This window comes from Cynocephalus volans, chromosome 10, assembly GCF_027409185.1.
Source record: "Cynocephalus volans isolate mCynVol1 chromosome 10, mCynVol1.pri, whole genome shotgun sequence".
NCBI classification, from domain to species: domain Eukaryota; kingdom Metazoa; phylum Chordata; class Mammalia; order Dermoptera; family Cynocephalidae; genus Cynocephalus; species Cynocephalus volans.
In genome coordinates, this window is record NC_084469.1 from 46,854,843 (window position 1) to 46,881,475 (window position 26,633).

A 26,633-nucleotide genomic window follows, 5' to 3' on the forward strand; every position below is an offset into this window, starting at 1 on the left:
TTTTAAGTTTTATCTTTCATTTTCCTAACCTGCTTATCAAAATTTGTGGAGTTCACACGCCCCTTCCACAGTTCTGCTGACTACAGAGCCAGTCCCTCCTTACTGCCTCCTTAAGCAGCAACCTGTCCTTCTAGAGGTACACATGGCTGGCTCCTTCACCAGCAAGGGTCAAAATATACCTTCTTCATTTTCCTGTGGCTCCTCTGAGGGATGCCTCCTTCTGTCTTAAATCTTCTTAGCAATTGCCTTTTTCAACACCAGATTGATATCCTGCTGTGTGTGCTACAGGATAATAGTCCCATTGGGGAAAATCCTTCTTGCCTGATAGCTGTTAAATCCATTTTGAAAAACACACAATCAAACTTGCCAAATACCAGTAGCTTCAACACAATACAAATTCGTCAGTTAAAGGTGTTCACAACCTTTTGTCCAGTTCCCTTTGATAGTGCTGCAAATGCTAGTCAGTGGCAAGTGTTCATTACACACATTGTATAGATGGAAAAATTGTGGCAAAAAACAGAGGATGGAAAATGCCTGTACTTTCAGTCATTCTGCCTCTATTTTTTACCCAGTTTTAGTAATCTCTTGGCAGAGTGGTGTAGACTGAAGGGAATGAGTGTGTAAGGAATGTGCCCTGACCTAGCTTATGAGGACTTCAAGCGGCGCTTAAAATTTGTTGTTTCTTTTTATTTGTTTTTCTGTGATGATGAGGCAAGGAGCAAGCGTAAAGACCAACCTTTAAAGGATTTGTGCTTGGGCTGGCCCGTGGCTCACTCGGGAGAGTGTGGTGCTGAGAACACCAAGGCCCCGGGTTCGGATCCCATATACGGATGGCCGGTTAGCTCACTGGCTGAGCGTGGTGCTCACAACACCAAGTCAAGGGTTAAGATCCCCTTACTGGTCATCTTTTAAAAAAAAAAAAAAAAAAAAAAAAAAAAAAAATAAAGGATTTGTGCTCAAAATCAGTGACCTTGCAAAGGAAAGGGATAAGGCTACATTTGTGTGCAATGTCTGTTTAAAAAATATTTCTATTTTGGAATAATTTTAGACTCACAAGAAGTCCCCGTGGTAGTACAGTGAGTTCCTGTGCACCCTTCCACCAGCTTCCCCAGTGACAGCATTTCACATGCGTAACTATCGCATGATATCTTCTAATGTCTATTCCCGTTAGAGGAGGGTTTAACTGACACTACCTGGACCCCAATCAGAATTCATTCTCAAGGTAATAACAGTGTTTATACTGGGCTTACTAAATGCCAGCAGGAACTCTGGCTAAGCACTCTTAGGCACTATAGGAGCACGATGAGGTGCCAAAGTAACTATCATTGTCCTCTTTCTGCAGATGGAGGAACTGGGCTTTGTGGGGTTCACACTCAAGATCACCATGGAGCACAGGCAAGATTCACACACAGGCTCTTAAACAGTGCATTAAGGCTGCTTCCCCTGCAGGTTTACTTATACATTTGGGGCTCAGATGGGTACCATGAACCGGTTTCTACCGAAAGGTGGTATTTAACTTCCACCAATATTGCAGGGGGAGTGAGGTCCTGCTCCTGAAATCGGCAAACCTCATGGGGCAGCTGTGACTGACAGGGATGTTGAAATGCTCATTAATTCCCTTCTGCCTCATTTCTGGAATGCTTAGTCCCTGGCTGAAGCACGGCAGGAGCAAGTTTATAGAATAAGGTGTGTTGTGGCTTCACACTGACTGCCAAGGAGTATGAGAGAGCATGCTGGCAGGTGGCCCATCCAGGCTGGGGCAGAGTAGTGGGTGTTCAGACATAGCTGACAACTGAGCACCTTTCAGAGGCATTTTCCCAAATCCCACCCTTGGTGATAGTCCTGCAGGTTTGGTCCTTTCTTTAGGAGGCTTGATTCCAAATCAAATCACCGTGTACTGAATATCACTGCCACTGCCCACTCTTTAAACATCACTTGCTTCTGTGAGTGCAGCAGAAAAGCCAGGCCATGGGGAAGGGGAGGTCACATCAATCCCAGTGTTTGCATTTGCTGCCAGGCCCAACTGAAACCAAGGGCATCTTAGCCCAAGTGACCTTGGTAACTTGATCTCTTGCATGCCATGTATTCCAGCCAAGGAAATAGATCCTGGAGTATAATGTCTGAGAGATGATGAACACTTTTGCATTCTCACAGTGCTTTCACCTTTTCTTACCTTATCACAGATGTTACAGGTGAGGAAATTGAGCTTCAGGGGGTGAGTGGCTTGTCTAAGGCTCTCCACTTAGTATTTGGCACAGCCAAGATGGGGGCCTGGATCTCAGGGAGACCCCAGAGTGCAGCAAGGACCTTGGTGTTCCATGGACTGGGGTTCCAGCCTTGACTGCTACTAACCAGCTTTGTGGTCTTCTCTAGACCTCACTTTTTTTTATCATTTAAATGGTCATAATCGCAACACTCACATCATCGGGTTATCTTGAGGGTAGAGGACACGATGCGTAAGAAGAGCTTGGCCGAGCACCTGGCATGGAGGATAACCAAGAAATGTTAGCTGTTAGTGCTAGTCCAGTTCTCCAGCCACTGGGAGTGGAGCTGGCTACAGTCAGTGGGACAGTGAGGCAATGTCGACTTGAGCAAATGAGGCTTATTTTTTCTCACACAGTGAGAAGTTGGAAGGTGGGCAGTCCCTGTCTGGCCAGCAGCTGCACGATGCCATCAAAGGCTCTCTACCTTCCTTCATTTCATTCTGTTGTCTGTGGCATATTGGTTCGCTGCCTCATGGCCGCAAGGTGGCTGCTGTAGCTCCATCCCCCATGTTTTGGGGGAAGAGGTGCAGCAGCAGTCATATTTCCCCTTTTGTAAGGAAAACAATAGCATCCCCAGAACCCCACCCCCAACTGCAGCAGACACCTGCTTTTGTCTCTTTGGCCTGAACTGTCTCCTGGCCATCCGTATATGCAAGGGACACTTGGAAAATGAGCGTTTCACTCTTCAGATTTAGTTGTACAGGTGGCGAGGAAAAAGGTAGAGGAGAATGGGAGTAAACTGAGCCATTTGGACTTGGCGCAGCCCTTCCTGCCTCTCACATTGCTGTTTTAAAAAATATCTCATTGGTCCCCAGGTGTACAGGGCTTAGCCTAGTCATGTGTTCATGGCACACTTGCAGCAAAGCCCCTTTTCTTGACTGACTCCATTTTATTCTCACAGAACGTGTACTGTTTTGTGTGCCTCTATTTTTTTTTTAACTTTTTAACTGGAATATAATATGCTTACACTGAAGTACACAAATCTTTACTAGATGACTCAAAGGACTATGTATTCCCATGAAAGCACACTCAGACCAATATGTAGAACATTCCCAACATCCGAGAAACCTTTCCTGTTTTCCACTCTATCGATTCTGCTTCCCAGAGGTAACCATTATTCTACTTTCTTCTCCACAGGTCACTCTTGCCTGTTCTTGGGCTTCATGGAGATGGAGTCGTACCTTCGCATGTACTCTTTGTGGCTCTCACTTCTTTCACTCAGCTGTGAGACTTCATCTGTGTTCTTGCATGTGGTAGTAGTATGTCTCCTGCCTCCTCCTATACTTTGTCTTTCTGCACAGTCCTGGGATAAGTCTGTGCAGAGACATTATGAGAGCCAGAGTAGCACAGAGATGAAAGTTTCCTGTTTTCACTCACAGAATGTCTTTTTTCTCATGAAAACCACCCCTCTGATTTCTCGCAAAGCTTGACTGCACTCTGCTCTTTCCAGCACCAAGTCTACTTTGCAAGGAATCTCTTGGGGCCTTGTATGTTTGCCTTGGATGCTGTCAGCATAAAACAATTTTCTTGAGCCCTTCTTCATTTGGAATGGGTGGAAGAAGAGAGTAAGAGAGGGATGGTTTCGGGAAGGACATTTTTAGGCAAAGGAAAAAACAGCAACTGAAGGCGTCACTGGGACCTGGATCCTGGAAGCCAGCCTTCTGAGCCGAGATTTACATCACTCTCTTGTGCTACTCCCCTTCTAGCCTTCTCCTTTGGGAGCTCAAGGGCATAAAAAATTCATTGCAAATCTGTCTCTCTTGGGGCTGGGCAATGAGGTTTGAATTCAGGCTGACTCTTGAGAAGCCTTTCTTCCCCTTGACTACGGGTAACAGGCTTTCCCTGTGAAGCCAGCGTGGCTTTCTTTATGAAAACACTCCACTCCAGCACACACTTGAGAGCAGGGGGAAAGCTGATGCTTTTCAATGGAGTCTGAAATGAAGATGAAAGGGACTAGTTATTCTTCTAAGCGTGGTCATGTAGGTAAGTGAGGATCAAGTAGGAAAATTGAAACTGCGCATTAGCTCTAGTGACTGGTTGTCTTTACCTTTCCTTTAGCTTTCTGCTGGTCCTGTGCCTTGTGTCTGGGATAGTGGACTGGAATATTTGGCTAAGACTTACTCAGAGATTCTTTAAACTAAAATAGTTAGAATATTTTATTAAGTTTATTGAGTCATTTCTATATCCCTGGTTCTTACTAGGGGCTTTGCAATATTTGAATTATTCTCCACAGGACTTGGGAAGGTAGGTATGATTATTTCCGTTTACAAGTGAGTAAATAGAGGGTTAGAGAATTTAAATTTCCTGGTAGTAAGTGACAGGTAGTAAGAAGTAAGGCTGATATTCAGACTAGGTCTCTCAGATTCCAAAGGCCATGCACCTTGTACTGCACCACGCTACATTTTTAAAACAACCCCTGCCTTTCTGACATTCCACCTTCCCCACTTCAACACATTCTCTTAATTTTTGTCCAATAAGCGACTGCTTTTAGAGCAGCTGAAAGCTGCAAATATTTTGTCACTTAATTTGGATTTTAGCTACTAGTTGTTGAAGCTTCACTGTAACACAGTGCACAAATCTTTACTAGCTGGCTCAAAGGATCTATTACATTTTTTTAAAGGAATTTAAAAAAATATTTAGAACCACAGAGAATAGTAGAAAAGACCCTGATGGATATTAAGGAAACACTGGTTTCAGTCCTAGTGTCACCACAAATCAAAACAAGCCGTAAGACCTTAGTACAGACCTAATTTCTGTGTGCTTCGGTTACCCTCATCTGTGAAATGAGGAGGTTGAAGTATGTGATTATTAATGTCCCCACCTATTCTAAAAACATGAGCTTCTGTGATCTTTTTTTGTTTGTTTATGTGATTCTAGAATGGGTTTAGAGTATAAATATTTCTTAAAGAAACCTTAATTATTAAATGCAAATCCAGTGAAGTGAATAACATTGAGGCTTTCAAAACTCCAGCAAAGCTACATTTTCCGTGTGTTTCCCAGTCCATCATTTACATAGAAATGGGTATAGGTTCCTTTTTTTCTTTTCTTTTCTTTTCTTTTTTTTTAAAAAGACGACCGGTAAGGGGATGTTAACCCTTGACTTGGTGTTGTTGGCACCATGCTCTCCAAAGTGAGCTAACTGGCCACCCCCATATAGGGATCTGAACCCGGGGCCTTGGTGTTACCAGCACCACACTCTCCCGAGTGAGCCATGGGCCGGCCTTAGAGTATAGGTTCTTAAATAATTCATATTGGAGCTTAAATTCCTTGAGGGTCTGGCAGGCTTTAATCTTAGATAAGATGGCATAAATTATTGCCAATAGCCAATGTCGGGTTGCCAGCTCAAATAAATATAAGTCCCTCCCTGTTCAGAATATGAATTTAAAGTATAAACTGTTTTATATCTGATACCACTGAATAGAATTAAGGCACTGTTGAGCAACTCTAAGAATAAGAAATAAGATAATATTATGGTGTAATTAGTTAAGAATGTGCTATACTTAAAGAAATTGTTACTTTGTCATTTTAGACCAAGTAAAGAGAAAACTGGCTATGTGAGTGACTCGGGAGCATCTGTTATCAAACACGGACTCAATCCAGAGAAAATCTTCATGCAGGTTCATTATTTAAAGGTAAGCACATGTATGTGGCAGAAGCCAGTTCTTATGGTACAGCATTTTTTTGGTTATGTAATTAAATAATGAAGATTAGTAACATGGCTGGTGCACAACACAAAATCATCAACATTTTAATGACATCTGACTGGGCACTTAGTTATCTGAGTGTCCAGTAATTACAGCACTTCATACCCAGGAAAATAAGGCCGCATCAGGAAGGTGTGAATCCAGGGACGCAGAAATAGTCCCTGCCTGATACCTCCCTTCTCCCCGTGGCAGGTCAGCAAGTCGTTTAAGTTGTAAAGGTCTTGTCTGGTGGCGGAGCAGAGAGGAGCTGGGCCTCTCTTCCCTCTTAGTTCATGACGGACTTCCAGGCTTCATGTGAGCCAAGTTAAAGCAGAGCTGGCAGTAATGTTAACAAAGGAGGAGAAAGCTATGTAGCCCATCCGTAATTTCTGGGCCCAGCCTTCCCAGTCGGAACAGAAAGGGCATCCTGAGACAGCCGAGATGGCACGTGCCAGATGCCATAGTGTGGCCAGGAAGCTAGAGTTGACTGTGGAAGCATCTCTGCAACAAACCCATGATAGGCATCTTTTTTTCTCTCTCCTTCCTTCCTTTTAGGGCTACTTCCTTCTTCGGTTCTTTGCCAAAAGACTTGGAGATGAAACCTATTTTTCATTTTTGAGAAAATTTGTGCATACATTTCATGGGCAGTTGATTCTTTCCCAGGTAATGTGTGGGTCCCCATGAGTCCATAATATAGAATTGGTGGGGGTGTGGCCTGTGGGGATTAGATTATGCCAGTATCAAAAAATAGGAAAAAGATTTGCAATTGAATGCAGTTGGAACAATAGGCAGGTAATGAAGCAGACACAGGAAAGTGTTGTTTCAGGGAGGATGACCTCTCCAGTTTGGGGACAGACTGTAACCCAAAGCTGTCCCGCACACAGTGGTGTGGATAGCTGTGCCTTAAGTGACCTTAAAAACAAAAACAATTGTGCTGTTCCCTCTGCCTGGAACTGTATGCTTGAAGAGGTCGCCTCCCTTTTATGGTTAATCTGAGATTGAACGTCACAACCTCAGAGTCATCCCAGCCGAGCAGATGCACATCCAGCCTCTCACGCTCTACCCCTTCGCCCTGTTCATTGCCTTCGTTATCATTGCCATTCTCTGTAATTAGGCTTTAATTTATGGGGCTATTCGTTTCTTTTAGGTCTGCACCACTCTATGTTTGAGCTAAACAAGGCCAGACCATGCTCTTTACTTCACCAGTACGTGGTACATGATTGGCAGACAGTGGCTACACCATAACTATTTGATAAACAGATTAATAACAATATACAATGAAATATGCAGACAGCCTGGCCAGGAGCCTGTCAGGGAAAGATCTTGTCAGCTGGTGAGGGCATGGAGCCGAGCAGCATGTAGTGAGGACGCTGGCAGGTGGTGAGTCTGGAGGCAGCACTGGCGCGGGACAGACAGGTGGAGGACAGCCGACGCCCCCTCAGCACGGGCGGCACTGAAGTCGCTTCAGACACGTGGTGACGGTGCACACACATAGCTGTGAGCCGCACTACCCACAGTGTTAGAGGTGGAGGATGCGCTTGGGTGGTCCGACGCGTGAAGGGAATAGCGCGAGTGCAACCAGACTGTGCGGCTCTTCCTCACCTCCATGTTCTTTTCATTTTTCTGGTGGGGTTGGGGAAATTCTCTCTACACATGTATTTGCAAAGGCAATTTGAAAACTGGTTCAGAAGTCTTGCATGCTTGGTTAACTGATTAGTCCAAATTCCTACTGCAGAAAACAACTTGTCACCACGACACTGCAGTGTTAAATGAGTGCACTGCACTTACTGTGACTTCTGAGGTTCCAATCTCCACGTCCCATGGAACTCTTAGTGCTCGCTCAATCAGATCATTCAGTTTTTCTTTTGTTTATTTCTTTTGAATAATAAATGCATTGTTTTTTTGAAACAACTTTATTGAGATAAAATTCACATACCACATAATTTACCCTTTTAAAGAAAAAACAAGTCAGTGGTTTTTGGTATAATCACAAGGTTTTACAACCATCACCATTTATCTAATTTTAGAACATTTCCATCAACCCCAAAAGAAATCATTCGAAGCCACTTCCCTATTTCCCCCTCCTACCCAGCTCTAGGCAACCACGAATCTCCTTTCTGGTTCTATGCATTTGCCTATTGAGGACATTTCTTATAAATGAATCCTGTAATATGTGACCTTTTGTATCTGGCTTTCTTTCACTTAATGTAATGTTTTCAAGGTTCATGTGGCATGTATTAGTCCATCATTATTTTTTTAAATTAAAGTTTTAATTTTATTAATGTGATAAAATATATATAACATAAAATTTACCATTTTAGCCATTTTTAAGTGTACAGTTCGGTGGCATCAAGTACATTCACATTTTTGTGCAGCCATCACAATCATTCATCTCCAGAACTTTTTCATCTTCCCAGACTGACACTCTGGACCCATTAAATAATAACTCCCCCAGCCCCTGCCCACCACCGTTCTACTTTCTGTCTCTATGGATTTGACCTTATGTGAGTGAAACCAATTTGTCCTTTTGTCCTTTTGTGTCTGGCTTACTTCACCTTCAAGGCTCGTCCATGTTGTTGCACGTGTCAGAATTTCGTTACTTTGTGAGGCTGAATATTCCATTGCTTGCATGTACATTTGTTGTATCCATTCATCTGTCCAGTGAACGTTTGGGTTTTCTCCATCGCTGGCCTATTGTGAACAATGCTGCTATGAAGTCTTTGCTTTCAGTGTTTTTGCGTGTATATCCAGAAGTGCAGTCGCTGGATTATACAGTGATTCTGCGCTCACTTTTTTAAGGAGCTGCCACGCTGTCTTCCACAGTGGCTGCACTGTCTCACGTGCCCACCGGCAGTGCACAAGGGTCCCGGTTCCTCCTCACACTTGCCAGCACTTGTTGCCCTTGTGTTTTTGGTGATAGCTGTCCTAGTGGGTGTGAAGTGAATCTCGTTATGGTTTTGATTTGCATTTCTCTGGTCGCTAATAATGTTGCTCATTTCCATGTGCTTATTGGCCATTTGTATAACTTTATTGGAGAAATGTTTATTCTGATCCTTTGCCCATTTTTCATTTGGGTTATTCGTCTTTTATTATTGAGTTGTAAGAGTACTTTATATATTCTGGATATAAGTCCCTTCTCAGCTATATAGTTTGGAAATATTGTCTTTCATTTTGTGTGTTGTCTTTTCACTTTCTTGATAGTGTCCTTTATAGCACAAAGTTTTTAATTTTGATGAAGTCTAATTTATCTATTTTCTCTTTGGTTGCTTGTCCTTTCAGTATCATATCTAAGAAACCATTGCTTAGTTGAAGGTCACATAGATTGACTCCTCTGTTTTCTTCTAAGAGTTTTATAGTTTTAGCTCTTACGTTTAGGTCTCTGATCTATTTCGAGTTGATTTTTGTATACGGTGTGAGGATGATGGTCCAACTATTCTTTTGCATGTGAATATCTAGTTGTCCCATAACTATTTATTAAAAAGACCATTTTTTCCCTCCATTGAATTGTCTTGGTGCCCTGGCTGAAAATCAACTGACCATTAATGAAAGAGTTTATTTCTGAACTCTCAATTCTATTCCATTGATCAGTATTTCTATCCTTATGCCAGTCTTGATTACTGTAGCTTTGTATTAAGTTTGGAAATTATTGCTTTTTCAACTAGCACATACTTATTATTAAAAACTCAAGCAATACAGAAAAGTACAAAGAATAATGTGAAAAATATATATTGTATAGAAACAGTATTCAAAATGCTACCACTCAGAAATACCTGTAATATTACATGCATACCATTCCAGAAATCACATTTTCTATTTCTCTCTTTCTCTATATGTTATATATGATGTGTATGCATGCATCTGTATGTGTATGTGTACATGGTGTGTGTATGCGTGTACACATGTACAGATAGATATCATAAGGCAGAAGTAATTTTATAAAAATTAAAGTGAAGATAAAGAACTTTCTGAACTTCAGATAAATGTAAGAGAAATCATTTCCTGAAAGATTCTTCTATGATTAAGAAATATTTTTACCAAAAAAAATTGTTGAGGTTGAAATTATTTTTCCCCTTTACCTTATCTATATATTTCATTTTTTAAAAAACATCAGCTTATCCACTACCATAAAAGATGAGGAAATCAGCAGTTACATACTTCTACTGCTTTTCCTCCAGTTCTAAATTTTTGTTAAATATTATTTTTACATAGTTAAGGTTTTTTTCATCACAGTATGTGCTGTAATTGTGATTTTCACAGTTGTGTATTCTTAGCGCTGTGTTTAAAGGGTTTCAGTATTTACTGCCAGTCATTTTACCGTGCTTCTATATTCATGAATATTTTATTTTGATTCAGTTCTTTTTTGGCTGAATTTCATTACCAAATTGATGTTCAAGTTGCAGACTCACAGGCTGTGTGATTTCTGCTTTCTTACTGCTTGAGAATGTTTGCCTGTTGTCTTTATATTTGAATTACAAACTGCCCGAGTATAATATTCTTGGGTCATGTTTTCATTTTCTTAGAACTTTGTAGGCATTGCTCAACTGCCTCTGGCATTAAAAGTTTCTGTAGAAACTTCTGAAGTCAGCCTACCTTCCCACCATTATACCACTTAGATGACAGATGAATTCTTTACATTTGAAGTTTAGTTATTTAATCGGAAGATGGCCTGGTGTGCCTGATTCTGCGTCGTCACTGCCTTCGCCCCCAGATAACAGTGTGCATTTTTAGTCTTAGATTCTCTTCTTCCTTTTTTTAGTGAAATTGTCCTAATTGTACCTTTGAACACACTGCAGGGTTCTGGGTTTCAAGGTTACCACTTACCCTTGTGTTACCCATACCTGTTATTTTCAAATTGCTTTTATATTTTTCTTCTTCATTGTCTCAAGCAACCCCCTTATTATTAATGTTATTTTCTTTGATATGTGTTCTTTTCCTTGCTGTTTCTATTTTATTAATACTCCTATTCTGACATTATTTTGGTTCTTAATTTATTTCCTTTGCATTGAAATCTCCCTTTTCATCTCATTTTGTTGTTTTATCATCTTTGAGCTTTCTAAATTTTACTGAATTTATGTTCGTAGTATGTTTCTTTTTGTTAACTTATTTTACAGTGTAAAGCATTCACGGAGAATTTTCTTCTGTTCCTGGATTATGACTTCTTCCTGACTGGAGTCTTTGTCTTTTGTATGTTGTGCTGCTTTCTGTCTGTCTGTCTGTCTGTATGTGGTGGTTGTACTGGTTTGTATAGTTGCCACACTTTTCTCCTTGCTCCTTCTTACCATGGGTAGCACTGTCCTTACCTTTTATTTATTCACATATATACTGGAACCTTACCAATAATTTCTTGCCTAACTCATCTTAAATCTATCTTTCTTTCTCTCTATGGTTTGAAACTGGTATATTATGCGTGGAGGACGAGGAGGGGATGAGCTCCACTGGAGTTGCATTTACCCTTTGTTGGAAGAACTTGGCTTCCCTACTCTTGAAAATTTATTAAATGTCCCCCGCCAAGATTCTCATGACCTAACATGGGTGTAGCCTTTTCCCATTGCTGGTACCCTCTCAATTAATATCCTTCCTCCAATTGAGGTTGGAGTCCTAGAATCTGTACATTTCATCAAAGAGAGTGTCTTCAGTTGTTTATTTCACATATTTTTCTTATCTCTCTCCAATAAACATTTCCAGTCCCTCCATAGTCAAAAAGGAGGAAAGATAAAGACATTACTGTTTTTTTCCAAATACCTGGTATTGTGAGAATTTGTAGGGCTTGGGCAATTCACCAGTCCCGCTACTGCGGAGCATGAGGTTGGGGTGGTGCAGAGGGACAGCGAGAAGCTGTGTTGGAATCTTATGTTTCATTCCTTGTTTGCCTTTTTTTTTTTTTTTTTTTTTTTTTTTTTTTTTTTAGTTTATGCCATGAGGCTGTACTTCTTTCCTTGTTTGGGTGATGGTGATCAAGTTTTTGCTATTTTTTTTTTTAATGGATCATGTTTTTGTTTACATCGCTAGTTAGTTATTGATGAGGAAGGGCTATGATCCAGTTTCCTTACTCAGGAGTCCCTCAGTTTCTTCTTTTTCCAATTTCTTTCCTAATCCTTTTCTCTCCAAACATCCCACCTACCCAGCATTTCAATATTGTCGTCTTTCCCACCCCTACTAAAACTTTCCTGACAATTTCATTTCTTCCTCAGTTCTTACTCTGCCAATCCTGTTCTTGCTTCAACATTTTGATTATTTGTTTTGGTCCCCCCCTCCCCATGACCATGGTAATTATTCATAAAACAACTGACAGAATTTGCTAGTCCTGTGTAATTATCAAGCCAGTGTGAGTTTATCCAGTAGAATCTACATGCACCTGCTTTTTATTGAATACTTTCACCAGGACTGAAAAATAATTACCAAATCATCCATGTGCCAAAATCAGTGTTAGTGCTTTTTAAATTGAATGCTTAATTTAGTGTTGTTAGGTATTAGTCAAAACAAACTGTGTGGGACTGACCTGATTAGCATATAGATTATTAGGAGAGTAGGAATTAAATGAAAAAAAATTCTGAAGGTATGTGTTTTCTTACTGGGATGTGGACTTATAACCATTGCCAAGGATCAAGATAAAATTTTATTGCAGGCCCTTCTCATAACAACAGATTTTTTGTTTTTTGCCTTTGGTTTTAATTTTGTCTTTAGGCATACTGCAGAGGTGACAAACTGGGACCCCTACTGTTTGTTGCTAGTTGGCTTTGTCAGTGATTCTAGAATCAGCCATGAAGGAAAGCCCTCCTTGTCCAAGTGAGATTTGTAAGTTGCTTTCACGCAAGTCCCAGAACCAAAGGGAAGGATGAAGACAGATGAAGGAATTGAAAAGAGGTGGTGAGGGGTGGAAGAGTCACAGAGACACTGTCCTTTTTACTTCATTCTGTTGTGGAAAGTGGGGGAGAGCTCCTGTCACTAGTCCACTCCAGGGGTATATGCCAATTTAGGAAAAGAGCCAGGAAAACTAGCATTTCATGGTTAAAGACTGGGTCTATGAAAGGAGTTAGAAGGGCCAGTGAGGTCAGTTCTGCCTGCAGGAGACCAAGTATCTCCCCGAAGTGGATGGAGCACAGGGCGGAAGAATATCCAGCGCTGTAGGAACAGCACTCCCATAGCCTGTGGGAGTGTGGGCACTGCGTCCCAGAGATGCCAAGGTGCCAGGTTTGGGGGATCATCCTGGCATGGTTGGCAGCCTCTTGTTCAATGCTGTGTTGCCTGCAGTTCTCAGTTCTGAAGCAGGAACAGGCAGATGCTCCGGCGTGGCCACCTGCTAGGAGGCAGGACAGCTGTCTTTCTTAAAAAATAAAGCAGGGCTTGTTGGGGACCTCCTGCACTTATCCTGTATTCACACAGAATTCTGGATCTTTGTGCTCTGCCATCCTGTGAAGAACGACCTAACTGTGATTGGAAATGCAAAAGGGCAGGATTAAGGTTAACTCTGAATTTCCTGCTTCTCACGCAGTTAAATTCTCCCCCTTGCCATTGAGTTAATGTAATTTTTCCTTTACGTAATTGAGCATAAATGACCAGGCAAACATGGGATAAGTTGATATGGGCTATAAGGAGATAATGAAGTGAAATTAGTAAGAAGTTATAACTACAGTACTTGGATTTTTAAGAATCAAAAATCCTGTCAATAAGCCAATGAAAAGGTAATCTACAAAGTAATCTATTAATATATTGGATTTCTAAAGTAATCTATGAATACAGTAGATTATAATAAATGAATTTTAAATTCAACTTTTTTGCAAAATAATTTAGAAATAATAAAAATAGTGACTTTAAGAACCTCAACCAAAAATAATTCTTTGCATTCTAAATACTGCTCTTGTTTCCTTTGGTACTTTTCTCGATGTATCCACTGCAGGTGCAAAGAAGGACTTTAGTTGTGAGACATTAATCAACTTGGAGTTGTCCCTCCCTCCATTTTTTCTGCATGATTCATCTTTTAAATATTATTTTTTCTTTGTATTGCTTACTTTAGGTAAAGCAATAATACACAAGTTATGTCTTAGAAGGAGAACAGAAGTTGCAAGAAATCGATCTTTCATTAGTGCTCTTAATAGGGAGACTTTGCCTCTGGAAGAAATGGACCGTAACCACCTATAAACATACAGAACCAGGGCAGCTAGCGTCTCTAGTGTCGTGATGCCTGTACTTCAGCGTGATGATAGGAAAAGAGCACCTTGTCATACACACTGTTTGCAGGCTTCTGCTCCTCTGTAATTCCATCTGTTTTGTAATACAGAGACCTGCACCGCTGCTTCACCTCCCACTCGGAGTTAAGTAGGTCTCAGCAGATCCCCTGTTGACCGTATTTGCAGACTTGGTTCTTTTGGGAGGCTTCAGTCTGGAGTGACTCTCGTTTGGCATTGTCATATTTGGTCCTCTGGGCTTTCTACTTTAAAGGGCCTGTTTTAAAAGATTATTTTCTATTTATTAAAAACTTATAAGTGGAGATTTTATTTGTTTTTCAATAGCATCAGGTTCCAAGAAAGTTAAATATTATTCTTATTTGTTTCATGTTCTGTAGTTATCCAAAATGCATCTTATCAAACCCTCAGATGATGACAGGTTGACACTAGGATTACCTGTTTAGCAAACAAAAATACAGAACAGAAAAACACAGTTAAATTTGAATTTCGAATAGGCAACAAATAATTTTTAGAGTAATTATGCCCCCAGTTCAACTGGGCATCCTGTAGTTCATCTGACAGCCCTAGTAAAGACCAAATCAAGATTCCAGAATTAGATGTGCTGGAAAGATGAGTTACAATACTCAAGGTACAAATTAGATACAAATGAACATTCGTATTTGAATTTTTTACATCTTATGTACTGTGGATGTTTTAAAAGATTTCGTATCTTTTAAAGATATTTACTAAAATATTTATTGATGAAATTATGTAACGTTTGGGATTTGCTTCTAAGTAATACAGGAGGCAGGGAAGTGGATGGGCAGGATTGGCTGTGGGTTGATGGCTACCTGAAGGTTAATTATATACTATTTTGTCTACTTTTGATTGTGTTTGAAATTTTCTGTAGTAAAGGAAAAAATGGTGTCTCTTTGTATGTAAGTCATGCCTTTAGGTTAAAAAAATCTATCATGTAAACATCTCAAATGTCCAGCAGCTGAGGGCTTGCACAGCAGCACAGCAAGAGGCTGCAGGTGAAGGCAGGGGCTAGAGAACCATGCTCAGAGGTGTGGACAATTTTGTTCACAACAGGCATATGTATCACCTTGATTTTTGTCTTTATCTTTCCATACAGTAGTGCAAGAAAGTTGCAAGTTAAGTAGCCTCTAGGAGTTCAGATTGTACAGTATGTAACAGAGATATCTAGGTAAAGCTCACGAAGAGGAGTATGTGGGTAAGTAGGAAAGGATAATGCTTTATGCAACGGCCAGCCTTTTGAAAATGGCTAAATGCAAAAGAAATAACGTGTTCAGTTAGGTCAAAATAGCAAATATTACATTTTTCAATTTGTTAGTGGTTTTTACAAAACAAATTTCTTTAAATGAGTGGGTTGAAACTCTAGAAAGTTAATAAATTGAGTATGTAGTCTAAGAAGTTGGCATAGGTCTAGCTTCCCTAGCAGGTGAGCTGTCAGCAGCTGGGAATGCTCCGTCTCTGGCATGGTTCCAGGCAGAGTTATTTGGTGATGGAGATCTTTAATGGTTTGCTTTTTTCTTATTCCAGGATTTCCTTCAAATGCTGTTGGAGAACATCCCAGAAGAAAAAAGGTGAGGGCCGATTTAAGAATTAAGTGACCAGTTTTACTTTTAATGTTAAAAATGACCCTGCCATTGTTGCTTGTTACAACCTAGAAAGTTCAATCTTCCTTCCTTAATAGAGGCAGGGACCTAGCTCAACCAGTGGGAGCCACAGGATAATCAACTCGACTTTGGGGACATGGATATCAGCAGCCAGCACACACACCCCAGGATCCCCAGAGTCAGGAGCCCTGGGAGAGGGCATAGGAGACAAGCCAGCCTACTGTGAAGAATGGAGGAAAGGAAGGTTCTAAAAGTTAGGGTGGCTCCAGTTAACGTGGCTGAATGTAAGGAAGAACTGTGTGATTGAAGGGGAAATTGTAATGCAGTGATAAGATCCTGGGATATACAGTCAGGCTCCCCTCGGTTCTAAACCCAGCTCTGCCACTTCCCAGCTATGAGATTCAGAGCAAGCCACTTAATCCTTCCAAATTTTAGTTTTTTAACCTCTCTGGCAGGGTTTTAAGGAGGATTAAATGAGCTACCATATGTTTAAAACTAGGTACTCTGTTAATGATTGATATAGTTATGACAGCATATTCCTCTTCTGTGCATCAGACACTACATGCAGTGTCTACTTGCAGCAGTCACGTACCCTTTATAACAGCACTCTTTGTCATCATGATCATAACAGTGATTATTATAAGCCAACACTTATAGGGAGTCTGCTGTCCTCAGAACAGCACTATTTGGTGCGTTATATTTTTATTCCTATTTTACCAAGAGGGCTTGAGGACTAAGGTTAGTTCCAAGAGACTGAGTAACCAGCCCAGTATGTCACAGCTATAGGTGGCAGGGCTGGGATTTGAGCTGAAGCAGTCTGGCTCTAGAGCCTATGCTCTTATCCACTGTGTTACATATGGGGAAACTGAGGCTCACAGAAGTCAGTAGCTTTTCTGGGATCCCTTAGCAAGCAAGATAGCATAGATTGGAATTAGGTCTGTTAGCAAGCTCACTGCCCTGTAAAGGAAGGAGATTCTCATCACTGGAGGTGTCCAGTTTTAGGCGGGCTTACCACCTGCGGGTTTGTAGAGGAGGTTTAAGACCTATGTTAAGGATTAGACTAGGTTCATTCCAACACTCTTCTTCTAATATCCTGTCTTAACTTGGACCCTAAAAGTGAATACCCTGAAACATAATTTCTAATAGTAAAGTTGGTATTCAGACATTGTAGGGGAAGGGGGCATTTTGAGAAATTGAGCAATTCTTTAAAGAAGATCTAACATTACTTTCCTCCTTTCTGAGCCACAGTTTTAGCTATGTTTTTATGCACATAACAGATTCCCAAATGTAGAAATGATTCTTTGACACTGACATAGACTTAGATTCATGCAAGGCCGTTCACCTGCATGCTGCTGAGCCTGTCATACAGGCAGTCTGAATTGGGCATCTCGGGTAAGGTGTGGGGCCTATGCTGCCAGGCTGTACGCAGGAGATGACAAGCAAATTCAGGAGAGGACCCAGGGACCGTAAGGTTGTGGAGGTTTTTTCTAAGCATTGGATTTTTGCCTGGCCTTTTCTGTTTAAACATCCCCATCTTCCACCTTCCATTTAGATCGGTGCTAAATTCTTTCTTCAGGAGGTAGGAGTGTTATTGTTAGTTTTCAGGTTTTTTATAATGAGGTAGAAACACACACATACATAAAGCAAGCTAGTACATCAGACGGAGTTAGCGCGTGCATATTATTTGATAAATTTCCTCGCTTCTCCCTCTTCATGTTCATATTGTTTGATGCTGAAGGAAGTGTCATCCAGGGAGATTGTGTGGAGCCTTAGTGATTGGCCAAGATAATTAGCTGTTCAGGAGGTTGCTTGAAAGAAATGGGGCTTGTTTTGGAAGGTCTGAAATGTTTCAAATTTACCATCTTTTTTTTTTAAGCTGACCCATGGGTTTTCTTCATGCAAAAATCACATCAGGCATTGCCTTTATTCCTGAGATTAAGAACAACAGTTTACCTGCAAGATATGTTTTGCCTTTTTTTTTCGTACCTGCCCCAGAATAACTTTTCAGGTCCTCTGGTAGAAAGGAGCAATTTCCTTAGGAACTAAAACAGAGAAAAAAAGAATATTAATAGAAATGGTGTATTACCTCCTTAGGCTGTTATCGAAGTCTACTTCTGAGTGATGACTATGCATTCTTTCAGAAAAACTTCTTAGGGCATAAATATAGCAATTTTCACTGAAGCAACAAAGTGTATTTTTAGTTTTGGAGGTCTTCTCTCTTTTAATCCTCTTCCTAATAAGGTTATGGAGTTCATTTGGATGGCCCCTGAGCCCTCTCGCTCTGGAGGACCTGGATTTTATCATTGTGAATATTTATGGAGGCTATACCCTGGGCCCACAAAGAGACTTTTGTTGTAATTGTGGAAGTTAAGAGCGACATCCCTCTCTCTGTGGGGGTCACCAACCACCGACCACTTGCCCTCTCACAGTTAGGATAATGTTTTGCCTTGGAGGTTTAAGCTTCTTTTTTAAAAATTCTCTTTAAAAGTTAAGGTGATTTCATTCCTACAGTGAATCTGTTTCAGCAAGTATACCAGAATGTATTTTGAAACTCAAAACATCTTCTTGCCGGCTAACTAATCTCAGAATCTAGTTCAGCTGTTAAAGCAGACGGTTCACCCTATTACCTGTGCACCATATTGTATCAGTTTTATCTGGGTCTCCAAAGGCCCCACACCTACCCCCAAAGCCTCTCATCTTTGGCCCCTGTTGCAAACTGACCATCAGGCACATCTGTTAGGCACGTGGGCTGTTCTGAATGGGGCACAGCTTTTCAGACCAGACCAGCCAGCCCGTGTTGGGGGCCGGCACCTTCCGGGTCACACTGCCTTTGCATGGCTCTCTTGCTTTGATTTACTTAACACTCTCTATTGACTGTCACACACGCCAGGCTGTAGGCTGGACACTGGGCAACAGAGAGGAGTAAGTCCCATGCCCAGCTCAGGAAGCTCCTGATCACCTACAAAGACATGTATGACACAGGTCAGTGTAGAAGTGCTCTGGTGAGGTACATAGTCTGCGGGCACAGCGAGCGGTCTCAGTAGTCCTAGCCTTGGGTCTTCAGGCAGAGAGGTGCCACTGAAGGGTGTACGTTAGGGAGTGTCATTAGCAGATTGGAAAGATGCCTCTGAGGAGCAGTGTGACAGGTAGATGGGGCCAGGAGACCATTAGAAACCATCAGAGCAGTTCAGCCAGAGGTGTTGAGAGCTGGCACCCCAGCAGGGATGGTGACGGTGGCAGTGGGCTCAAGAGTAATGACCAGATCTGAGGGCCAGTTGACAGGTGTCACAGCTCACACTGGGCTGGTTGGTTGTGAGAGTCAAATGGAGTCGTCAAGCGTGAGCCCGACCTTTTCTTCTTGGCCACTGAGTTTCTCTCTGAAGTAGCGTTGGAAACATGACGGGGCAGGAGTGTTTGTGTCAGAAGCCAGCGTGGAGCGGAGGGAGTGGAAGCGGGGGCATCTGAGGGTGAAAGGCGGGAGATAAGGCAAGAAAAAAACAAAGTGCTTAGAAGGAAATCCAGACGAGTCCTGGGCGCCAGCCTCCCCGGTAGAAGAGCTCCCTGCGGAGTACCCTGCCCAGTGTACCTTGCCCACCTGGTATTCCAGTGTTATCAACAGCTACCAGTTCTTTCTTTGCCCATCAATTATTGTGTTTGTGTGTGCATGTTCACATGTTTGTTTTAATCCAGTTCTCCCCCACAGAGCCAGGGAGTACATGTTTTATAAATATTACATCAGCAATATTCATTATCTGCCCAAACAAAAATGACTTTTGATCAAGAAAATAAGTAACCAAGTGCAAAGCTTTGCGATGCTCACTGTTTGCCTCCACATATAGAGAAGGAACTTAAAAACATAAATTACTAAAATTTAAAAAACTGCACAGAAGTTCTATCTCAGAACAAGGGCATTTTCCATTTCAGACCCTGAGCTCTGAAGCTCCCGGTGTCTAACCTTTGCGTAGTACCTGCACTTCCAAAGTTCTTGAGGTCTGTCATTTCATTCCGGAGGCACTGACAGAATATGATCTTTAGAATCTCAAGAGGCTGAAGACAGGAGCCAAGAGTGATAAAGATATCCCTCTTGATCAGTAACAAGTCAATAGGCATAAGTAGCAGATATGCTAATAGCCAACTCCTCATCTTTGTCACCCCAGTGTCAGAAATCAACCGAGCAAGCAAAGACAGGCAGATGCGATACTGTTCTCATGCAAGCCTATGTTTATTTCCATTTACTTTAAAATCACGAGGAGACAAACAATTGGTCACTTTCTCAGCTTTAAACGTGGCTTATTTTTCTAGCCAGCATCATGCCAGGGCGGCCGGCATGTTCTCTCCCTTGCTGTGTTAACTAAGTGTGACTTCATTTACAGCTCAGAGGGACTGGTGACAGACCACTGAAACTCAGAGTCGCCCTGTGGGATGTAGGAATACAGCCAGGGAACAGCCAGCCAGAGGGTAAAACCACCTGTGCTGCAAATACCCAGGAGGTCTCAGGCCATGGGGCCTGGGTCTCGTAAATGAGGCAGGAAGTTTGCACCCATTAGTACAGATATGGAGGACTTGCAGGGCTGGGTCTGTGTACTTTTAGCTATCTGTATAAAATCAATTTCCATAGTGATCAGACGTGCAGAAGCGTAATTTCCTGTAAGTCCTGGTGCTGGCTAAGTCGAAATGCTTCTGCTTGTCTGTTGTGATTGTTGAAGACACATGAGCTCAGAGGGAAAAAATTCACTGCAGGCTTAGACTCTGAGTGTCTCGATTTGAAAAGTCAACTTTTAGCTTAACCACTGCTATATATCCAAGCCAGATCTAAAAATTCACCTGCACCATTGTCTCAATAATTACGATGAAAACAGCAAAAGCTGCATACATGTTTTCTTAAAACATACAGTCCCTTTCTTCTCTGAAAATTAAACATTTTTATGTTGTCTGTCATAATTTCCTTGGGAGGTAAGACCCAAGAAATTGTTAAAATTTCTTTTAGCAGCTGGAGTTAATGCTTTCATTATTTTCTCCCAGTTTAACATCTTATTCCACATTAGCAATCTGCAGACAGGCACAGTGCAGTGAGATGTCTGCACCACTACCAAGAGTTTAGCAACCTGTGCTTTTAGCCCTCTGTCTAGGCTGACTTTGGCCGGAATCCTCCTCCATCTGCTAAAAAGCCACACAACAGTTGACATCCACTTCACAAGGTTCTTATGAGGAGTGGAGTAATAATGGTTATAAGATGCTTTGAACCTTTCCAGAGGCAAGTGATCTCAAAACACACGTTCTTTTCACTCACGGGGGGTGTCTGTGCTTCTGCATGCCACCGAACGATGAGCCTCCTGCCCTCACGCTTCTGCCCCTCGCAAGGGTCTCTCCATCTCTTCAAAAATGTGACTGAAGGGCTCAGCGGGAGCGACGTTGGCAGGAGGCGGAGGCTGGTGCGTCCTGGAGCCAAGGTCTGGTGCAGGGAGGAAGGCCGGGGCTGCACGCTGGGCCCCGTGGCTGGAATCTCGGCTCCTCCACAGATGCTGCGTGGCCGTGGAGACGTCCCTCTTCCTCTGCTCAGCTCTGCGACGGGAGAGCAATCTGGGTCTTGCACAGTTATCGTGAAGTTTAAGTGGAGTTTTGTCTGTAGTGTCAGCGGCTACGCCTCTCCATGCCTTTACTGGGCCGCGGATAGAGGAGTTGTTTGTTTTTTATGCCACCGTGTGACAGTATCCACGTGTACAAATCCTAAATATGGTAAAGCCTCACTTGCCGGTGAACTCACCCTTGGAGTCGCCACAGACCGGGGCACGGGCGGGGTGTGTTGGCCATGCGCTTCCTGTGGGAAGTTGCCCTGCAGAGACTGGTAGTGCCATGGCCTGCACGCCACCTCCCAGCGGTCCCGCAGGACTGCCGCAGTGCCACCCTCCAGATCGGTCGCCCACCGAAGCTCCTCTCCTGACCTCCCCGACCCCTTCCTGCCACGGCGTTCTGCAGCCGTGCCTGCTTCAGAGCCCCCTGGATGCAGCCAAAGCCCAGGAGCAGGGACTCCAGAGTTCTCACAGGACCTCTGTTTCCTTCCTCACCTCATTCGGGGTGCCAGCGCAGCCCCACTGAGCAGTGTCTGCGCCCCACGGCTCTGGGATCTCCTGCCTCTGCTCTCTTTGCCCTGGCTGTGCTTTCCTTCCGTTTCACTGTCCTGGCCCTCTGTGGGGACAGCACAGCCTTCCTCCAGGACATGGTCCAAGCCTGGCCACCTGAAGAGGTCTCTCCTCATGCACCTCCCATCATCCTCCTTCCCCTGTGCAAACTGAAGGCTGCTCCTCCACATCCACAGAGTCATCACCTCTGCAAGCGCTGGCTGCCTTCTGACCAGTGTCCATCACTTGTCCCTAACAGACAGTCACTCCCTGGGTTTTCCCAGCCCAGCCTTCCATGGCACCTGGGCCTGGAAGGCATCCCCCGAATGTTTGCCACAGAGAAAGGTGTGCCTGTTCTTCAGTCTTCTCTGTGAAGACTATGGACCTCACTGAGTCAAAAACATTCCGTGACACAACTCCCCACCCCTCCTCCATGCCACCCCGAGAGAAGGGTCTTTAAGTGAGAATTCCCCGTAGGAAATTTATGTCTGTGTTCTCATATTCTCTCGTCCACAGTGATGCACAACAGCTGTTCGCCATCTTTTGTAAAATCGCTTGCAAATGGCAGTTAAGTCACTCCTCAGACTTCTCTTCTCCAGGATATTTAATCCCCATTTCCTTGACCTCCCGCATGGATCCAGAGTGCTTATCTCTTTGATCATCACTGCTGCCCTTTCTAAACCCTTTCTAAATTCTGCATCTTCCTCTTCAGTGTTTCACTGGGAAAGGTGCAGTCCTGTTTTCCTAAGATGCCAGTTCAGAAGCCCGCCTCCCACCACGGCTGCCCTAAGCATTGCCCGAAGGACGGCTGGCAGGAGCTTTCGCCCCAGGGGTCCAGGCACAGGAGTGTCCCTCTCTGCTGGAAAAGAAGTCAGTGAAGGACACTTTCCTATCTGTGCCCAAGGAAACTTGAAGTTGTTTCATTTTCTAGTGAGATGTGTGAGGCTTGAAGATAAGATAGGTTTTTGCAATTTACATCGAAAGCAAGACTGTTCCATTGAAGACCTGTTGTCATCTGAAATGAATGCAGACTGTCCTACCTTGTCTGCCCCTACACATGCCACTGCAGAATACAGCTTGTTTGGTGGAGGATCAAGTTTCCACCCACACCCCTGAGCAGCCTGGGCTCTGAGCAGGTGTGGAGGTCTCTGCGGGTTAGAGGCGGGGCCCGTTTTCTTCTCTGACCTTCTCCAGCCGCGCTTCTGTCTAGGTGGCTGGTCAGCCCCACCCTCCTCCTCCTGGCCGTTCAGTTGTGCCCATTCAGGGCATTTCCAGCCCCTCTCCCAAGTAAACCCAGCTCCAGAGAACAGTGCTCTTACCAAAGGGGGCCTGAGGTCCGCCTCCTTTCTTCAGGCCTCTGCCCTCCACCACACATGTGCACACGTCCACGTACGTGCATGAGTGGGCACACACATGCTTCCGCGTTCTCACAGCGTGTACAGAGACTGAGCCATTCACACCGAGGTTGCTGCTCTCAGGTGACAACAAAAAAGTAGTGGAAGGCCCCGTGACCATGGCATGTCCTCTCCTGTGAGGCATGTCCAGTAATTCCACTGTGCCTGGGAACCTGCGGGGCCTAGAGAGGTGGTCATCTTTCCTCTGTCCACGTCTGCCCTCTCCCTTCAGAAGGAGCCCCTGGTAGTCCCACAGAGGGACATCACCTTTCGCGTGAATCCTAACTCCTTCTTCTGCATAAGCCCGTTTCCCTCCATGTATTTTTTTTCTGATTTGAAATAGTAGCAATTGCCTCTTTAAGCTGCCTTTGCATGTGTGCTGGCCAGGAAGGACAAGGGGCACTGCAACCAGTGGGGGAGAAAACGAAGAGAAAACCGGTGGGCCGCCTCCTCCCCAGCCCCACCCGGCCAGTGCCTCCTCTCTCCATTTTCACGCCACCCACGCCGCCCACGAGGTGGCCTTGCAGCACCTTAGCACTGCAGATGACACTGTCTCTCTCCACAGCTTCTTCTAGAACTCCAGAAGGGAGGGAGGGGGTGTGATTTTATACTTACATAATTATATACAAATATTAATATATAAAATTTTAAAAGGTACAGAGCTCAACAACTTGGAAATATCTTACTGGGAAAGGTGAATTTTATCTTAAAAAGGAATAATTTTTATTGAGTCAACAGTGAAATGTGTTTTTATTCATTCACATAAAAATATCTGTAAGGATCCTCTTTCATACCAGGAACTGTTCTAAGTGCTGGGATCAGATCTCAGAGAGCTTCGATCCAGTGAGGAAATGGCTAAAAGTCAAGTAACCAAATAGCCTGCAGTCACAAGCTGTGATGGGTGCTGCAACGCAGAGGACAGGGTGTGCGGTGGGCGCTGCGCACACAGGGTGACCTGGCTTAGCCTGGGAGGGGAGCCGAGGAAGGCCTCTCTGTAAGCAGAGATATGGGGTATGAGCTAGAGTTATCTAGAAGCAATTATTAAGCAATTGTAATACTTCAAATAAAGCAGACTGTGGGCCTGTTTCAAAACAGACGGCGGAAGCACTCATGTCACGCATCTGAGCTCTGCGCGGTCTGATAGTGATGTGTGTTGTTTTTACATTTTGTAGCCCATCGTTACTGTAAAGTTCAAATTTCACATTGATGTGCTAGATGCTGTAATGTTCAGGTGCCACTTTGCTTCGCCCCTCTGCAGGAAGCAGTTGTGCCTGACATGTCCTATGAATATGCCATGTCCTCCCTAACTTGGCTTTCCCAACCAAAAAGTTCCTTTCAAAGCCCTGAAAGCACCTATTCCGTTGTGTGCGCGCTTCTATTTCATCGAGTGTGTTGCTGGTAAGAGAGGCTGTACTGACCAGACTGAGTCCCCTTCCCCATGTAACCCCAGGCAGTGCTGCTCTCTCCAAAGAGCAGGTGCTTTTCTGGAGGATCCCTGCTGAGACGTGCCTGAGTAGTTGCAGAGAACCGTTCAGTGTTATGAGTGCTCTATAACTTCTTAATCCTTTACTTTTGTTGTTTTATTTCTAAAGGCTTGAGTTGTCTCTTGAAAACATCTTCCAAGACTGGCTTGAGAGTTCCGGAATACCAAAGGTACACTCAAAATAACTGCTTTAGGAGAGTGGGAGTCCGTGGAAAATAGTAAAGCTTGCTGCTTAGCCTATTGATCACGATGATGATTTTAAATGGACATATAGAAAAGTAATTACCTGACTGAGCTGGAGTATCCCTAAGTCCAGAAAATGCTTGTCTCCCCACCCCATTTCAACTTGCCGTCGTGGGATGTGCCCCTGGCCACTGTTCCAAGTGACCAAGGTGCTATTGGTGGACATGGTGGTAGCTCCTGTACTGTGAGCTAAATGAGTTCTTGCCAAGTGTGGTGTATATTTCAGGTGGAATCACCAGGCAACAGTTTAAAGCCCCCAGTGGGCTGGGCAGCTAGCTTCCAGCTCTGCTCTTTATACATAGCCAGACGAGTGAGCCAGTTTGCTGCCACATTCGTCTGACCTGTCCTGCCCACTGGGGTTTCTGTTCCTCATTTCCTTGGCATGCCTGCCCCTGACTTCCTGCCCTGGTTCTGCATCAAGTTCCTGCCTCAGGCTGTCCTTCTCACCTGCATGACCTGGTAGAGTCACTTCTCTGTCTTAGGGACCTAGGTTCACTCCTGTTTGAGATTTTGTTTTCTCTTTGCCTTTCAGTCTATGGGCAGCTCTGAGGGAGAAACCTTTTTGTGGCCTCCCTAACTCTGTGGGAATTGTCTGGCCTGGAGCCCCTCTCCTCCACCCTGCCCAGGTCCTGCGCCTCCCAGAGCCTACCGGGCAGCCCAGGCCCCCTTGCCACCCAATCTCTGACCATAGCAAGAGCCTAGGACCTGGGAAGTCCTAGGGTGGCACTTCAGATGGGGCAGTCAAAGACCCTGCAGGCCATGGCGGAGGGCCTTGGAGGACCCTCATGGCAGTAAGAAACTGCCAGGGCCCAGGCAAGCAACCCGTTTAGCCTGCTCGCTTCTGGTTTCATGGATGCTTATATGAGCTTCCCCTCAGGACTGTCTGAATGTCAGTGAGTGTCTGTGAACCTGGAAATGGAGAAGGGCGGCTGCTCTCCGTACGCTTTCATCCCTCTACTCACATCTCCGTCCTTCTTGCCACAAGGGAAAAATGTGGCCACCAGCCACCTTTAGCTCATTCCTAGAAAAGGACAATTTGCAGTCAGTTCAGAAATGTGTGTCACCTGTTAAAAGTTATTTGTTTGGCCCAATCCTGGGAACAGAAAAGAGTAAAATCTTGAGCCTTAAAAACGAAACAAAGCAGAGGTGGAGTAAGGCAATGCTTTCAAGTAGTACATGTGACAACGAGGTCCTGTGGTTTCTAAGAAGGTGACTTCCAAACCATACCACGCGCTGAGTACAAAAATCCAGGGAAAACAAGTTAAGGTTTGTCTGGTTGTCAGCAGCCAAGCCTTACTCTTCTGTTACTTGTTGGGGGTGGTGGGGGTGGGCGGGATTCACTGAAGCCATTTGCCTTGTGTTCCTAAGCCAGGCTGTTACAAGACTCCCAGACATTCTTAGTGGGGCCTGGAAGGTGGGAAGAGTTGGAAGCTCAGAGAGCCAGCTCCCAAATTTCCTGGCCTGGAACAACAAGGTCGCTGTTTGCAGCAATTAGCCCAGAGGGAAGGGAAAAGAAAGTTCCTAACTGAGTGCCTAGAAGCTGGCACAGCCTACTTGGGTTGTAGCGCCAGGGCTGACCCTCTCACTGCCAGTGTGCTCTGTAAGAGGGGGAGGCTTGCCACAAGCAGGAGGCTTTTGCTTT

The 26,633-nt window shown here is 43.8% G+C and overlaps 1 protein-coding gene across 3 annotated transcripts in view; it reads left to right on the plus strand.

Annotated features, from left to right (window-relative positions):
• The window catches only part of AOPEP (aminopeptidase O (putative)), a 293,840-nt gene that overhangs the window by 172,273 nt on the left and 94,934 nt on the right, over window positions 1-26,633 (plus strand). For all 3 annotated transcript variants that reach the window (XR_010024608.1, XM_063110678.1, XM_063110679.1), the window contains 4 exons: window positions 5,794-5,896; window positions 6,503-6,610; window positions 15,676-15,719; window positions 24,858-24,918. Coding sequence is in view for 2 of the 3 variants with exons in the window: in XM_063110678.1 (XP_062966748.1) it covers window positions 5,794-5,896; window positions 6,503-6,610; window positions 15,676-15,719; window positions 24,858-24,918 (316 nt within the window). In the remaining variant the exon portion in view is untranslated. The remainder of the gene's footprint in view (window positions 1-5,793; window positions 5,897-6,502; window positions 6,611-15,675; window positions 15,720-24,857; window positions 24,919-26,633) is intronic.